The sequence below is a fragment of the Cervus elaphus genome, chromosome 14, assembly GCF_910594005.1.
Source record: "Cervus elaphus chromosome 14, mCerEla1.1, whole genome shotgun sequence".
NCBI lineage: Eukaryota > Metazoa > Chordata > Mammalia > Artiodactyla > Cervidae > Cervus > Cervus elaphus.
The window spans coordinates 24092499-24109007 of NC_057828.1; the positions used below are offsets into that span (position 1 = coordinate 24092499).

The following is a 16509-nucleotide window of genomic DNA, read 5'->3' on the forward strand; positions in this document are numbered from 1 at the left end:
ATAAGCTTTAGGACAGAGGTGCCAGCACAGGTGCTGTGGAATCTCAGAAAACGACCACGAAAAGACCCTGACGCTGGGAAAGACAAGGCAAAAGGAGGATAAGCTGGCAGAGGATGAGAAATTAGATAGCATCACCGACTCAATGAACATGAATTTGGGCAAACTCCGGGAGATAGAGAAGGACAGGGAAGCCTGGCAGCTGCAGTCCACGGGGTCGCAAAGAGTGGAACATGACTTAGTGACTGAACTACAAAGAAGGTGGAGTTTGGATGACCTATCTCAGGGGCCAGCCTGGCCCAGAGTCAACTGTTTGATGCTCATTTGCCTAAGTGTGCGGGGTGTGTGTGTGTCGGGTGTGTGTGTGTACAATATAGGAGGGAAGACTTGCTTTTTGAGCAAGTGATCCCATCTGGGAAGCCGTGAGCAAGCCACACGAAGTAAAAATGGGAGGCTTGATCGCCTGTCCTTCACCAGACGGGTCCAAAATGACTATATAAAGTAAATACCATAAATCACTGTTGTCAGGGCGCACACTGCACCTCCTCCCTCCCTGCCCCTCAGCCATCCTCATTTCCACACCCCCTCAACGGTTCAGGGAGAGCTCGTGGTCTAAGTAAACGAGAGGACTCCTGACTGTAATCCTAGCACGTCACTTTGTTGAAGGCAAACACGTGGTTCAGGGAGAACTTATAAATCTCTCCTCCCAGGCAGGATCGTGATGTTATCTGCTGCCAGCAGAAGGTTCGCTCTGAGGGGAGCTCCAGAAGCTCCCGACGAGAGAGAGAGACAGAGACAGGGAGAGAGAGAGAGAGAAGGTCAGCCAGAGAGATACCGAGGGACAGAGAGAGGCAGAAAGAAGAGACACGGGGAAGGGCGAGAGCGCAAGTGAAGCAGGCCCGCGGAGAGGGATGGAGAGCTAGGATAACGGTCTAGGGAGCCGTTCGGGCGCAAACCGAGGGGGCTGCCCGGCTGCAGAAAGCAAGCAGGAGAGGACCTACTGCGGGCTGCCAAGTGCCTCCTGCCCTAAGCGAGAAAAGCCCACGTGGGAGAGAAATCAGGCGAGGGTGGGACGGGGTGGGAGTCCGAGGGAGCCCCTTGGCCACCCCCCTAGGAATAAAACTCCCCCGCCGGCGCGTCGCCCGGCTGCCGCTGCGGTCCGCGGGCGGCGAGAGCCACGGCGGCGGCCGCCGCTCGCCTGTTGCCGGGTTGGCGCTTGGAGCGAGAGCAGAAGGAGGAGCAGAAGGAGGGAGCTGGAGGCCGGACGCGTTCGCCAGCGGCGGCGGCGGCGGCAACGTGGAGTGAGCGGGCGGGTCGGCGCGCCGGCCGGGGTGTCGGCCCCCGCGCGCAGCTCCGGGAGCAGGATCCTCGCCGCCTCCCTGCGCGGCCTCCGCGGCCCGCGCCGGACCCGGCCGAGTCCCGGGCGCCGAGCGAAGCTCTCCCGCCTCCCCGCCGCGGGCCGGGCTCGCCCCCAGCGCGCGCACCCGGGCGCGCGCGCGCCCACACTCACACCACACACACTCACACGCACACTCACTCACACACTCACACACGTGTGCGCTCCTTCGCTCCGGAGCTGCTGCCGCTCCTGCTCTCAGCGCCGCAGTGGAAGGCAGGGCCGCGCCGCGCCGCTCCTTCTTGAAATATATAAATTGGAGCCGGCCGGCCTCGGCCGCCCCCCTGACAGCGCGGCCCGCGCCCCTCCCGCCGGCGCGCCCGCTGCCAGCCCCGGGACCTTTTCATCTCTTCCCTTTTGGCCGGAGGAGCCGAGTTCAGATTCGCCACTCCGCACCCGAAACTGACATACTGAACTCCGTTTCCTCCTGCTAAATTTATTTCTGCCTAATAGCCACTCGTCTCTTTTTTCCGCCCCCCCTCCCCTCCATCTCGTCGCTCCAAGAAAACTTTTGCCGACTCCCTCAAGTGCAGGTTTCCCCTGCCCGTCGTGTATTAATATTTCCACTTGGGGAACGACGTTGCCTTTTCTTTTGAAAGGAATTCAAGCAAGATACCTTTTTCTCTCGGACATTGACTCTCGATTGTTTGCAAAAGTTTCGCATTAAAAAAAAAAAATCTACCTGATCTGTACTTTGAGAGTTGCTAGGTTTTTTTTTTTTTTCTTCTTACTTTTTTACTTAAAAGAAAAAAAAATTTTTTTCCACCTTTAAAAAAATGCACTACTGTGTGCTGAGCGCGTTTCTGCTCCTGCATCTGGTCACGGTCGCGCTCAGCCTGTCTACCTGCAGCACGCTCGACATGGACCAGTTCATGCGCAAGAGGATCGAGGCGATCCGCGGGCAGATCCTGAGCAAGCTGAAGCTCACCAGCCCCCCAGAAGACTACCCCGAACCCGAGGAGGTCCCCCCGGAGGTGATCTCCATCTACAACAGCACCAGGGACTTGCTCCAGGAGAAGGCGAGCCGGAGGGCGGCCGCCTGCGAGCGCGAGCGGAGCGACGAGGAATACTACGCCAAGGAGGTTTACAAAATAGACATGCCGCCCTTCTTACCCTCGGAAAGTAAGTACCGCTCCTCGCTTCCATTCCCCGGGGCTTAGCGCTGCCCGAGGCTTCCAGAATCGCAGCCACTCCGGGGATCGCCCTGCCCTCTGGGGTCCCCGGCTCGCTCCTTCCCCTTCTCTGGTCCTCCGTCCCACCCACCTCCTTGCCAGCTGTGTGCTTGAGAACATTAGGTTTTAAAACGTGGACTTGCGACTTTATTTTCTCCATTTCTGCCCCCCCCCCCCCCGCCCCCAACGCCCCCGTCCTTTAGAAGGCGTTATTCTCTCTCTCTCTTTTTTTTCTTCTCCCTGGAATTCTCGACTTGGCCACCGGCTAGGAGTCAGCCCTCCTCTGTCAAACTGCAGGCGCTCCCCGGGGCCGAGTTAAACCGGGAAACCTCGGTGGGTTTGTTTTCTTTGCTCCGATTGGCCTGGAGCCCGCCGAACTGGGGCGCGAAGGGTTAAAAAAAAAAAAAAAAAAAGTGGCTCAAAACGAGCCTCACCGGAAGGCGCCCCATTCCGTGCCGACCTATCAGCTGATTCCGCGAGCCTTCCCTATTGTCTCTAACTCCCCGAAAAAAGTCAGCATCGCCAAGACGAAACCCGATCTGGCAACCCCTCCAAAAACCGACCTCCAACCCCTCAATTCTTGAATCTCTGACCTCGACGGGGTGTTTACATCCCCCCGCCCCCGCCAAGGCGAGATCTTGTAACCACGTCCCCTTTTGATTTCACCTGGAATGGTAGAAAGGACAGCTTCGTTTCTGACTACGTTTAAAAGAGTTTTTCCTTCCTTTTTTTTTTTTTCCAGAATCCTCTCAAACCTGCCTTCTTAAAATCGCCGGTGTAGCAAATCGTTTTTCTTAGGCGTTTATCGTTAATCTTTCTCACTCTGGAGCCCGGTGTTCCCTGCCCTTTCATAAGCTTCCTGCAGTCACTTCGTTGCATTCCTGAATCTCAGCGTAGAGGACAGCCGATTTTTTTTTTTTTTTTAAACTGGCTTCTCTGAGGGCAGTGTCCTCAAAACCAGCTGGCATACAGTAGCCATGGAAGTGAAATGATTTATTGTTGGAGTTTCTTGGGGGGAAGGGAAGAGGGCAGTTAGCTTAGAATGATTTCCAAGTTCTTAAAAAAAGAAAAAGCAAAGAAGAAGCATATATTGATACCTGAGAGGGTTAAATACCAGGAAGAAGAAAAAGAAAGGAGAAGGAAAAAAAAAAAAAAAAAAAGCTCCAACTTTTGCGTATTCCAAGTCCCAAGTCGTACACTTTTCATTGGTTGCCCATTTCTCTCCGCCCCTTTTCATGCCCTATATACTCTCTGGCTGCCTTCACAAAGTCTCTGTGTCTTGCCTGCAGAGATAATATGGCCATCTTGGTAGTTTTATCCTAGAGGTTCTAATTGCAGGGTGGTGCTTTTCTTTTTGAATATTTATATTTAGTTTGACAAGTCGTAGTTCCGGGACTTGCCATGTCTTGTATCTGATGGTCTCAGAATATCGGCTGACGTATACAACCCCAGTCTTCCTGGCGACCTCTGTTTTGCTGCAGCAGCATCTCTTGTTTAAGAGCAGAGCTGAGATAGGAGATCCTGGCAAGGGGGTCGATTTTATTATTGTAATTATGACACCATTCACCACAGTGGTGATAATATACACTCCATCTTGGTGATGCGGGGTGGGGGGAAGGCGGGTAAGGAGGGTGGGAGGAAGGAAAGCTTTCTACCTTGGATGGAGCCCTGGAGATATTAGGAAATGAAGTTCATTGTAATTTAGTGCAAAATCATTGAGACCCAACAGGGAGTTGAGTCAGTTTGCTTTCTCTAGCACGTGCGACTTTCTACTGGAATTTGGGCAGGCAGGCAGTTATGTTATGTAGAATTAGAACAAGCCAACCCTTCAGTGTTTACCTGCAACAGCTTTAATGAACTGCTGGTATTTTTATAACACAGAGGAGGTCTGATCTCTTCCTGAGATAGGGGTGGAGAGAGCAAGTTACCCAAGAGGGTGTTCATTCTTTCAAACCCTCTTCAATCTCAAGAATTGAGATGATCCCACTCAGGATCATAATCATCACCAAACTGGGAAAATTCTCAGATTATTAGAATTTCAGAGGTTGGCATTAAAGATGGGTGTGTGGATTCCCTTCTGTTTCCACTCCCAGCTACCAAAGAAATTGAAAACCTCTGATCAGCACAGGATAAAATATACACTATCAGTTTTCCTACAAAGAATGCAGGCTTCTTAAAGCCTGAAAGGAAGTTTAGGAGCAGAAAGTCTTATTAATAGCAGATTTGATACTACTGTGCTAGGACTGTGGATATTTTATAGAAAGTAGGTTAACTGATTTTCCAGCACTTTCTAGTTATACTGGAATATAGAGAACCCTTCCAAAAAAAAGAGGGGAGAAAAGAAAAAAAAAATCACTCCACCATATTTTTTAAAGGGCAAATTGAAAGGACAGCATTGGCTTATATACCAAGTCTCCCTCTTTAGGACTGTTCCGCCTAACTTTTAACTGAAGCTGCTGTGGGGAGGGAGTGCGCCTGTCATTTCTCAAAGGGAATCCGAGGACGGTCACGAGCCCCAGGGATGGAGGCATGGGAAAGATCACTGGTTCATTTTTTACCACCAACTTATTAGCGTTCAGGGAGTGACTTCAACTCAAATATTACAAATATGCTCTAATTATACTCAATGAGCTATATATCATTACAGATTCTTGATAGTCCTTTGCAGGACATTTTATACAGTTCAGACGAATATTTTTAGCAATGCAAAGTTTTAAAAGTAAAAATATAAGAGATATTGTATATGCCTTGAAGCATATTTTGTCTTAAATATTATCCTTGGACCAGTGTACTATATAAATACAGTAAATATGAATAGAACTGGCCAGGTGCCAATCTCCTAGGATAAATTTTAGTCAAGAAGGTATTTATGGGTTATAAATAATACTGTGTCAACATTTGAAGAAGGGGTCTGATTAGTTTTGAATTTATTTGTATTGATCTTTTCACATGCTGTTAGTTTAAGGCTCAAAGTGGAGTTATGCTAAGGTTAATCCACACTTTACCCAGTGGGAATTAGCGGACTTCTCATCCTTTGACAATCCACTGGAATCTCAAGGCACATCTATTCCAAAGACACTGTACTAGGCTTTAGAAATTTAGAAAGAGTGATTCCACTTATTGGAGCAAGAATCCAAATGATTAACAATTGAAATATGTAGACACTTGGACAGTCAAAAAAGGAAAAAGGACGAGACAAAACTTTTTTTTTCTTTCTTTCTCCTCTCTTTCCCATGTAACAAATTTCAGGCAGGTGTTGTGGTTCTTATTGTGGTGATGTTACCGCTTTTGCTATCCCCACCCTCAGGGAATGTTTGGCAATGTCTGGAGACATTTTTGAATGTCATGACTGGGGATGGAGAAGCCAGGGATTGCTGTTAACCACTCTAGAATGCACAGGACAGGTCCTCTTCCCACTCCCAAGCCCCTTACATCAAAAAATCATGAAATTCCCATGTGGAGAAGCCCGGTGACCCTGGGATTTATTTGGGATTGCTAAATTCTGCAGCAGCACCACCTCCAAAGTAATAACCTAAAAACAAAACATCTTTAGGATCAAAAGAATATTAACATGGAATAGACAGATAATCAGTAAGTTTTCTTAAGTAAGTTGGACTATGAATTTCACTCTTTTGTATGATATATAGTATATTTTGATGATCTTAAAGGGCTTCAAAGAGAGACATCAAAACTTCCCATTCATTTAGCCTGAGCAGTAGCGTCACTCCACCCATCTGTAACTTCCGTCAGCAGCAGTATGATATTAGTCAGGACAGAGAAAAAAGAATTATCTTGGATTTTCCTTGCAAGGAAAATAAGCAGCTCATGCTCAGGAAGAGTGGAATCTCCAAGCTACGCAATGGAAGAAAGTAAATAATCATGTTGGTTTATTCTGTCATATTGAATTAGATAAACCAAACTGTATAGCGGGAGACATCATGATGAGGTTTCTTTTGTAACTGACTCACATAAATGCTAAACGTTTAATACCAGGCAATCTTCTTTTCTATTTCCCCTGTAAATTGCCAAGTGAAATCATGGAACATAGAATGGACACAGTAGTAGCACTGTATGGTTTGGGGCAGGGGTGCAACTTACCATTCTATTCATGGATGTATCTTTTCTATGTATATATTGCTGGTGGTGGTGGTTTAGTCACTAGGTCATATCCGTCTCTTGCGACACCATGGACTGTAGCCCGCCAGGCTCCTCTGTCCATGGGATTCTCCAGGCAAGAATACTGGAGTGGGTTACTATTTCCTTCTCCAATACATTGCTGGACTGTCAACCAATTGCCCAATGAAGGAAAATACTAGCAGTTGCTAGAATACAGTAGTATTTTTGCTGGATAGTCAGGGATTATTTTTCTTTTTCTTTTATTGAACTATAGTTGATTTATAATATTGTGTTAGTTTCAGGTCTACAGACAAGTGATAGGGATTTCATTTTTGAAGATTCTCTGTGTGTGGATGTGTGAGTGAGAGAGACACAGAGATCAAAGACAGACTTGAACCTCTTCCCTAGACTTCCCCAATGACTGAGTTACTAATACACAGCAGACAAAGTTTTAATTCTCCCACTTGTATTGAATTGCATCATTGCTTGTACTAACTCTAGTGCCTAATTGTGGTCACATTTAACTTAGGCCACGTTCTTCTCTTCCAGGGTTTCCTCTTTTCTTTCTTTTACTTTTCAAAGTCTGGGAAAAACCCTAAAAGAAATATAGTGGTTATAACTGAAGCAGTTGGGCGGTCTTTGTTGCCAAGGGAGGCCGCTCTCCTCTTCCGAGGAGTCCCTACAAACCGGATGGAGGCTGGGCTTTGTCAAGCTGGAGGAGTAGGTGGGGACCCGCTGAACTGGCAGAGGCTTCGGGAGCCGGCTGTGTCTCCACAGCGACCCCTGGGGTCGACTCAAGGAACTGCACTTTTTGAATGCTGCCTTCTCCCTAGTGAAAAGTTGATGTAACCCAGGCACAGCCTCTTTCATATAAAAAGATATGAAAGAATGACAGATCCTGTTTCCTAGCGGAAACTGAGATGTGAAAAAAGGGCTAATGACTCACTGTTAATCCCATATCAAATCTGGGTTAGAACAGAGGAGGTCACCGACTGCTAGGCCTTTGCCCAGAGATTACAACACACTTCAGGCTGCATTTTTAGAAGGTTAGGGAAGAAGAGTGGAGGAGACTGCCCCTGAGGGAGATGTGCAAACCGACCACCAAGGTGGGACTCTGGGGGTCCTTCTCCCTCCCTGGTCCCACCCACCCCTTTACAAGTTAAGTATTAAGGGGTGGGGGTGTGTGTGTGTGCGTGCATGCACGTGCACTCAGTCGTGTCTGACTCTTTGCAACCCCGTGGACTGTAACCCTCCAGGTTCTTCTGTCCATAGGGTTTCCCAGTCAAGAATACTGGAGTGGGTTGCCATTGCCTTCTCCAGGGGAATCTTCCTGACCCAGGAATCGAACCTTCGTCTCGTACGTTTCCTGCATTGGCAGGGGATTCTTGGCCACTAGCGCCCCCTGGGAAGCCCAGTATTAAGGTGAGCAGGGCGGGGAAGAGCTCTGGAAGCAGCTCCCTCAGCCTTCCTCATGGACTACTTCCGGTTCTGCTCAGCCTTCCTCGTGGAGCACTTCCGGTCCTGCTCAGCCCTCCTCCTGCAGCACCTCTGGTCCTGAGGGACCCTGCAGAGAGGGTGTGGGTTTCCCAAATGTGCTCATTCTCCCCGTATGCCGAAGGGTGGGCCCATGCTGAACAGCTCCATGAAGTGTGCGTCTGGCCGAGATAAACACAATTTCCATTGTCATTTTGAAACCATACGGTGAGCTTTGTCTTTTAATATTCTTTAAACAAGGATAGTTGTTAACCTAGGAATTGTGTCCTCCAGGTAGTTTCACTTTAATCACATACTAGGGACTCTTTGATGGGTTTGTTTAGACTGCAAAGCTTGCTTCCATCCTGTGTTTGAGAGAAATTCGAGTCGCGCTGCAACCACAAGTCGGTTTCGGTGGTTGTCACTGGTTTCGTTTCTTTTCTAACCTCCGGTAGGTTAGAACGGCTCTGCGCTGTGACCACCACCTTACTGCCAGATGGGCTTGGTGGCCTCAACTCTTCATAAACTCTCCCTGTTGACCTCTTCCCCACAGGCTCTAGATTGCCTTCCTGTTCTTCTCTCTTCTGGAATACCCGTGTGTAGAGTGGGGAACATCATTGACCCATGCCTCTTGTCTCTTCACCTGTTAAGATGAAGAAGATGCTGGCTTCCTAGGGTTGCAAAGGACTGACCATGACCTGTGTAAAGAAGTCCCCAACCCTGCCTCTGACACTTGGTGGACCTTCCTTGCAGGGTACCTATTAATCACTGATTCCCAAACACCATTGATTTTAAGGTGCACCCTTATTTTATGTGCCCTGAAGAAAGAAACATCACTGACAATTGACTATAACATGCCACTGGTTATGAGATATTAAAAAGATATTTTAGAGGTATTCCGATGTGGTTAAAAGTAACGCTCTGGGAACCACTCCCACCAGCCCAGATGTCTCAGGACCTCCATCTCATTCATTTCTGTGTAACTTTCCCTCAGAGGATCTGTTTCCGTGGCTCACTCGGATTGGTCCTTAGGTGATTTTTGCCACCCAAGAGGGTGGGAACAGAGACTGGCGGGGCTGGTAGTCTAGCAGGCCCATCACTGTCTAATCCTAACATAGGAAGGCCTTGAGAATTTTGGCTTTGTGGATAAGATCTCAGATATCTTAGATAACATCCAAGACCTTTTAGGGTCTGGTCCCTCCTTGCTTAGCATTCTGCCCCCAACTGAATCCTCTCATGAAAACCACACTCCAGCCAGATCACTCTCTTTGCCTTTACCCAAAGGGGCCGTTTATTTTCCTGCCGTCAGGCCTTTGTTTATGTTGTTTCTTCCACTTAGAGAGCCATCTTTTAACACCTTTAAGGATCCTTCGAGGTTTAGTGAGTGCCATCCCCTTATGAAACCTTCTTTGATGTTCCTCGTCATATTTAAGTAGCTCTTCCTCGGCACTCTCACAGTCCTGATACTCATCTCTATCTCAGCCTCTTTTCTTTTGCTGTAGGTAAAATCTAGCTGTGTCTTGACCTGACCTGTCTTCTTCATCACTTGGTGACCTACTTCAGAACGAGAACCCACTTGGACTTAGCTATGTTCTTACAGCTGATTGTTTTTGCTCAACCAATACTTAATAAATGAATGAGGGTTTCCCTTTAGAGAATAAGACTAAGTTACCAGAAGAAAGATCTGTGAGTTGAAAGCATTAAGACCAGGAGATGTGGAGAGATGGAAATCTTACCTCCGTTATCAGGGAAACCATGCCTGATGGATCTTGTTCCTATGCTAAAGGCAATACCAGGCCTTTCAGAACCACCCAGTTCCTGTTTCCAGTTTTGCAGATAAGAGTGAAAATGATGGTGATAATGATGATGATGAAAGCTAACCCTCAGCAGGTACATACTATGTGCCAGGCATAGTTTTAAATATTTTACATGTGTGCACGTATTTCCTTCTCACAAGTAACCCTGTATAGTTCATATGAGTATTTTCCCTGCAACATCTGAGGACATGGCTATAACTATTTCTATCAGTGATGTCTTATTGAAAGTCAGGCTTTTAGGTATAAGTAATAGAAGCCCTAAATAGAGACCATTTAGGAAATGGAGAGCATGACTTTTCCTGCCCTCTTGAAAAGTGACATAGAACATCCCTGAAAGGGTGGTGACTTTCCTCTCCTGGCAGGAATTCTATTCCTAGAAGCTCTGCATTCTTTTCCTCCAGAAGGCACTATATTTATGAATCCTTTTCTACAACCCTGGGTCTTTTTTCTTGTTTTTAACACATTCTGCTTTTATCTCTGCAGGCAGCTGATACAAATATTGTGATCTCTCAAGTCTCCTGGTCTTCATCTTGAACTGCCATCATTTCTTTGCAAAACTTTTCTAAATTTGATTGGCAGGAGATTCATCTTGTCTCTTGAAAATTGATTGGGTAAGGCAGGATGGTGTTGTCTAATGAGCACAGGCTTGAGAGCCAGACAGATCCAATAAGTAAAAGAAAGAGAATAAGTAAAAGGGAATTGCACCAGAACAATCTCAGAGGCTGAAAGGGAAAAGGGAGCTTCAAAGGCAAGAAGTCCTACGCCAGGCCGATGGAAGTTGTTAAAATGTGCTCTTGTCTGGGTGAGCCACCTGGCTGTCTCAAACTGCCTCATGGACATTTCAGCTGCTTCCTGCTGAGGGGCTTCCCAGGTGGCGCTAGTGGTAAAGAACCTGCCTACCAGTGCAGGAGACATAGACTCGGGTTTGATCCCTGAGTCAAGATCCCCGGGAGGAGGAAATGGCAACCTACTCCAGTATTCTTGCCTGGAGAATTCCATGGACAGGGGAGCCTGGCAGCCTACAGTCCATGGGGGTGCAAAGAGTCTGATACAACTGAAGCGACTTAACACACACTGCTGAATTCAGATCTTGGCTCTGCCATCGTGGCTTAGTGGCTGGGCTACAACCCCAGCACTTAAGCTGATCTCAGTTTTTTCACTTGTCATGAAGAAGATGAGGCCTGCCCCCTAGGGTCGTGGAGGATGGGTGATGATGTGCAAAGAAATTCCCAGTGTAGCTGCTTCTGGCACTTAACAGGCTTGCTTTGTAGGCAGTTATTATGCATTGAATCTCAAGCACCACTGATTTCACAATGCACCATAATTTCATATGGATCCCTAGGTTGAGAAGATCCCCTGGAGTAGGAAATGGCAACCCACTCCAGTATTCTTGAGAACTCCTTGGACAGAGGAGCGTGGCAGGCTACAGTCCTTGGGGTCGCAGAGTCAGACACGCCTGAAGCAACAGTCTGTAATTTCATATGCCAGTTAGAGCTCTCATTGCCAATTAATTAATTGTAACATGCCATTGTTTCTAAGAGGGCGTTGGGATTTCAGAGGTATTAGAATATGAAAAATACCTAGCATCAGGGAAGTCATATTCATGTTTGTGGATTGGAAGAGGAGCGGTCCATATGTATATAGCAGAGCGCTCTGTTCTAGAAACACATTGAAAATAAAATTAAGAGGGGGTGTGATATCTGCCCTCAGGAAACGTATCTATTTAGTAAACTTTCAGAGCCTCTGACTGGTAATAGCCACCTCTGGCACCAGAAACAGGAGATCTGCATCCTGGATTCCTCCCAGCTGGAGTGTCTGGCTAGGCATGCTCAGTGCATTAATATCCGGTTTTCTTTTTCATTCTTTTTTTTTTTGACATCTCAGGGTGTTGCTAGTTGTTTCAAAGGGCCTGTACATTTCTAGGGAAATTTTTTTTGAAATGATTTTAACTGATCTCTCTGAATATGCATATGAGTTACATAATACTCGCCTCTTTATCTTTCTGGGCCCTAAAGGCTGAAACCCAACAAAGATTGGGGTGCGGATGGGGGAGGATGTTGTTCATAAAAGGCTAATATGCCGAGGGGGCTTCCGGGCAGCTTGTCTCTGGGCCACGCTCGGCCCCTTCTCCCGGGTTCCTTGTCTCATCGCCTCCCCTGTTGAGAGGCTCTATTGAGAAGGTAGCCAGGATGTTTGGACCTCATCTAACTTTCATGACCAGGAACCAGCCACAGCGGTTTCTTCACTGCCAGGCAATTTATTTATTTATTACTTATTATTTTCTAACATTTTTAAAGACTTTTTTTTTTAAAAATGCAGACCATTTTTAAAAGTTTTATTGAATTGGTTACAGTATTCTTCTTTTTCTTTTTTCTTTTTTTCTAAGTTCTGGATTTTTGGCCATGAGGCATGTGAGATCTTAGCTCTCTGACCAGGGACCCAACCCACAACCCCTGCATTAGAAGGCGAAGTCTTAACCACTGGACTGCTGGGGAAGTCCCAGGCAATTCATTTAGCAACAGACTTCAGCAACAAAATGCCATTACAGGGTAGAAGTCTCCCAGAGAAGGATGGGTGGGAAGAAGTGGAGAGGGTGGTGGGAAGTTACTGCAAAGGGTTTGAGGAGGAAATGAAAACGGAGGAGATGTTGTCCGAGAGGACAGGCTGCACTTGGGCAGCAGCAGCTGTCAATAGAGGAAGGTTCTCTCTGTTTGACGCAGCATCCTGGCTTTCCTGGAGCCACTGAGTCAAACCACTTCACTGGCGTGAGAGGACAGTGCTGTCCAAAGGGAATCGAGTTTACTGGGCTTAGGGTCTGTTAGGGGGCTTCCCTGGTGCCTCACTGGTAAAGAATCTGCCTGCAATGCAGGAGACCCCGGGTTGGGAAGACCCCTGGGTTGGGAAGGTCCCCTGGAGGATGGCATGGCAACCCACTGCAGTATTCTTGCCTGGAGACTTCCATGGACAGAGGAGCCTGGTGGGCTGCGGTCCATAGGGTCACACAGAGGTGGACACAGCAGCTGCAGCAGGGGCTGTTGGAAGGAGGGGAATGCCTTCTGGTGCCCACAAAGCTCTTCTCCATGGACCAACCCCTTCCCTTTTTTCTCAGAAATGAGCCCTTGGATTTGGTTCTGCCTGATAAGCCAGAAATGTGGGGCTTAGATGTCCCCTTTAATCACAACAACTTGAGGAACTTAAAGCAAATGGAAAATGCTTTCTGGATGTTGCAAAGCCCAGACCTTCTGAAAATAGTTTGGATGCATTTCCAGCCTCCTCGGGCAGCTGTTTGCTCTCACACTGGCATGCGGCACGCATCTCTCTCCACGGAGAGAGTGTGGCTCTTCCTTCGAGCCTTCCTCGCGGCCTCCACGTGGCTCAGTAGAAAGCAGCATGTTCCTGAGGAAGAGACACGGTGTTTTGGAAAGGAGGGTCACGAGGCAACCATGAACCCGAGTAACACTCGGGCTGCTTTTTTGGAGATGTTAGTTTCAGGAAGCCCTGTAGCATCTTTCCAGTCTCAAGGAGGAAAAAGAAAAATGTTGTGACTTTGACCTTGGCTCAGTTCATTTGGCTTTCCCTATCTAACCCACACTACACTGACAGATTCCACATCTGTCTTGACAAGCGTGTTCACAAATAACTGCTCATTCATAACTTCAGGCTGTTGTCACAGCCCTTGTCTGTTACTCCAGCATGTGAATGAGAAGGCAGAGTTTGGTTTTAAGAGAAACATTGATCTCAGAGGAAGAACTGTCTACACAAGGAGACAGTAGTTTTTCATGCATTTTAAGGTCACTAAAATATATTATTGCCCATAAATGGGAATTTTCTAAGAACTATAACCTAATTTTTAAGTTTTGGAGTCATTTCAGTATTGGGAATTCAATACTTCTTAGACCAAATTCAACTAAGGTTATCCTCTCTAGATCATATGTAGCAATAACTTTATTATTCCTTCCATTGGTGGGGGGGGGGGTTTCTTCTTATGGGATTATTTATTTCCCTCTCTGGGCCCCCCAGGTGGCTCAGTGGTAAAAAATCTGCTTGCCAGTGCAGGAGACCTAGGTTCAATCCCTGGGTTGGACGATCCCTTGGAGAAGAAAACAGCAGCCCACTCCAGTGTTCTTGCCTGGATAATCCCATGGACAGAGGAGTCTGGCGGGCTACAGCCCATGGAGTTGCAAAGAGTCAGACACTACTTAGTGACTGAGCACACAGCACATTTCCCTATCCATTGGCTTCATCTCATTTTCACTTCTGTTTTGACAGCTTAAAGACTATGCCATTGAAGTTGTTCTTTCCTTATAATAAACTCCTATCTTGAAGTTGCTAGCTGAGAAAGGCCAAAAAAAGAAAGAAAAATAGGTGGGTGACTTAACTCTGATTTGACTTTAGAAGGAGGGGAAAAAAAAAAGAAGAAAATCACAGACTGAGGACATGTCTTTACAGAAGATGGATGATCTGGTAAAGGAATTGCCTGCTTGGATGTCTGTCAGGGCTTTCTGGAAGAAGGGTTTCCACATCCAAGCTTGCATCTTAGCATCTGGCTCCGGAAGTTAAGGAGAGAGAAACAGCTTTTACCCAGAAGTAGCTGGGCAGAACCAAAGGAGAATGATGGCTATCACCTAAGGTTCTCAGGCAGCAGTTCTCACCCAAGCTTTAGGTTGTTTAGTGTGTTAGTGGAGTTTGCTGTTCATATGTGTGAACTCAGTCTTGAATGGCCACTATTTCACCTACTGTGCATTTCACCTCTGTGGAATGAGGTGGCAGCCGCTGGTTTGTCTTGGAGCAAGATATATTTCGGAGGAATTCTGCTGTCAGAAAGCATCACCATCAACCATGAAACTGTGTATAGGGTCAGGTCTAGTTTCATTAATTCTTTGGCAGTTGTACCCGGATTCTAGAAAGAGAGTCTTGAGCCAAACTGACCCTGAGTCATTAGACGTTGGGGATCAGCAGTTTGTAAGAAACCTTTGCTGGGAATCCTCTGAGAGGATTAGAAACTCCCTGTCATCTCGTGCTGGGAGAGATAATGGTGCCCACTTCTGGAACTGTTGTCATCATGAGAGATATCTGTGTAGAGAACGTTTGTGTGGAGGCTGGGGAGGGGTTGAGGCAGGGACTAATTTGATGTGGAGTTTACTGCAGCATTTTTGCTGCTCCTGCTAAGTCACTCAGATGTGACTCTTTGTGACCCTATGGAGCCCACCAGGCTCCTCTGCCCATGGGATTCTCCAGGCAAGAATACTGGGGTGGGTTGCCATGCGCTCCTCTAGGGGATCTTCCTGACCCAGGAATGGAACCTGAGTCTCTTGCATCTCCTGCATTGGCAGGCAGGTTCTTAATCACTAGCACCATCACTAGCACCACCTGGGAAGCCCATTTTTAGTGATATTTAATTCTGCTTGAGATGTCATTGCAGCAAGAATGTCTTTCTCTCTGGCTAAGAGACACTTTCACGCTACATAAAAAGACTAATTACCCAGAACAGACAACACTTATGAGAGGATCGTTTCTCTGTGATCCACCTGATTGGGTTGTTTTGAGGACAAATGAACATTTTGTAAAAGGCCTTTCTAACCTCTAGGTCACAAAGTCTATACTAGTGTTTCTTGAATTCTACCAAGCAAAGGGATCGCCTGGAGTGCTAGGTGTGGATTCCCGGAACTTTGTCTTCTACCCTCCATCCAAATTTATTATTCAATAGTTTTAATTTTTGCTTTTTTTTCTTGGCCATGTCTCATGGTTTGAGGGATTTTAGTTCCCCACCAGGGATCTAACCGGGGTCCTCAGTCGTGAGCTCTCATTGTCCTAATCACTGGACCACCATGGAGTTACCAAGATGATTATTCTTTAATTTCAAGGTGAGCTCCAGGTAACTGCCTCTTGACGAGATGGCCAGGTGATCTTCAAGTAGGTAGCTCAGAAGCACACTTTGGAAACCCTGTGTGTTTGGGTTTGATTGCTTTATTTCTTAGTTGTGTCATCACAGGCAAAAAGGACTCCTAGCGCTTTTATAGTTAGTTTCATTGTCTTTTAGTTATTTTATAAATTACACAAAATTTTAATTCCAGGACTGTTTCTATTTTCTGACTTACCTGAGCCATGCTCCCCCATTATCCATGAGTGAATATATCCAGGGACTTCTTAAAATGATTGTATCTTTAAGACTATTCATGTCTCAGATTTTCCCTAGGGTTTCACATTTTAAAAAGCATTTCACATGGACCCCAAACCTTATTAATAGAAAAAGTTTACCTGTATTATAGTGTGACTTCAAACACATAGATCTTGAAAATTGATTAAAAAAAACAAAAACTAACAGTTACTTTCTTTGGCGTAAATCACCCTTATTTGCATCACTTATATCTCCATCCAATTCATGGTCTTAACTTCTGAGGCCCTGGATCAGCACCAGAGCACCCTGTTCTTTATGGTGGTGGTTTAGTCGCTCAGTCCTGTCCGACTCTTTGCAACCCCATAGTCTGTAGACTGCCAGGCTCCTCTGTCCATGGGATTTTTTCAGGCAAGAATACTG

The 16509-nt window shown here is 46.7% G+C and overlaps 1 protein-coding gene across 2 annotated transcripts in view; it reads left to right on the forward strand.

The window, feature by feature from the left end:
• Positions 1 to 1099: 1099 nt before the first annotated feature.
• Positions 1100 to 16509, forward strand: part of TGFB2 (transforming growth factor beta 2) — a 93786-nt gene continuing 78376 nt past the window's right edge. For both annotated transcript variants that reach the window (XM_043924225.1, XM_043924226.1), the window contains exon 1: positions 1100 to 2515. In XM_043924225.1, coding sequence (XP_043780160.1) covers positions 2170 to 2515 — 346 coding nt within the window. In that variant the 5' untranslated portion in view covers positions 1100 to 2169. The remainder of the gene's footprint in view (positions 2516 to 16509) is intronic.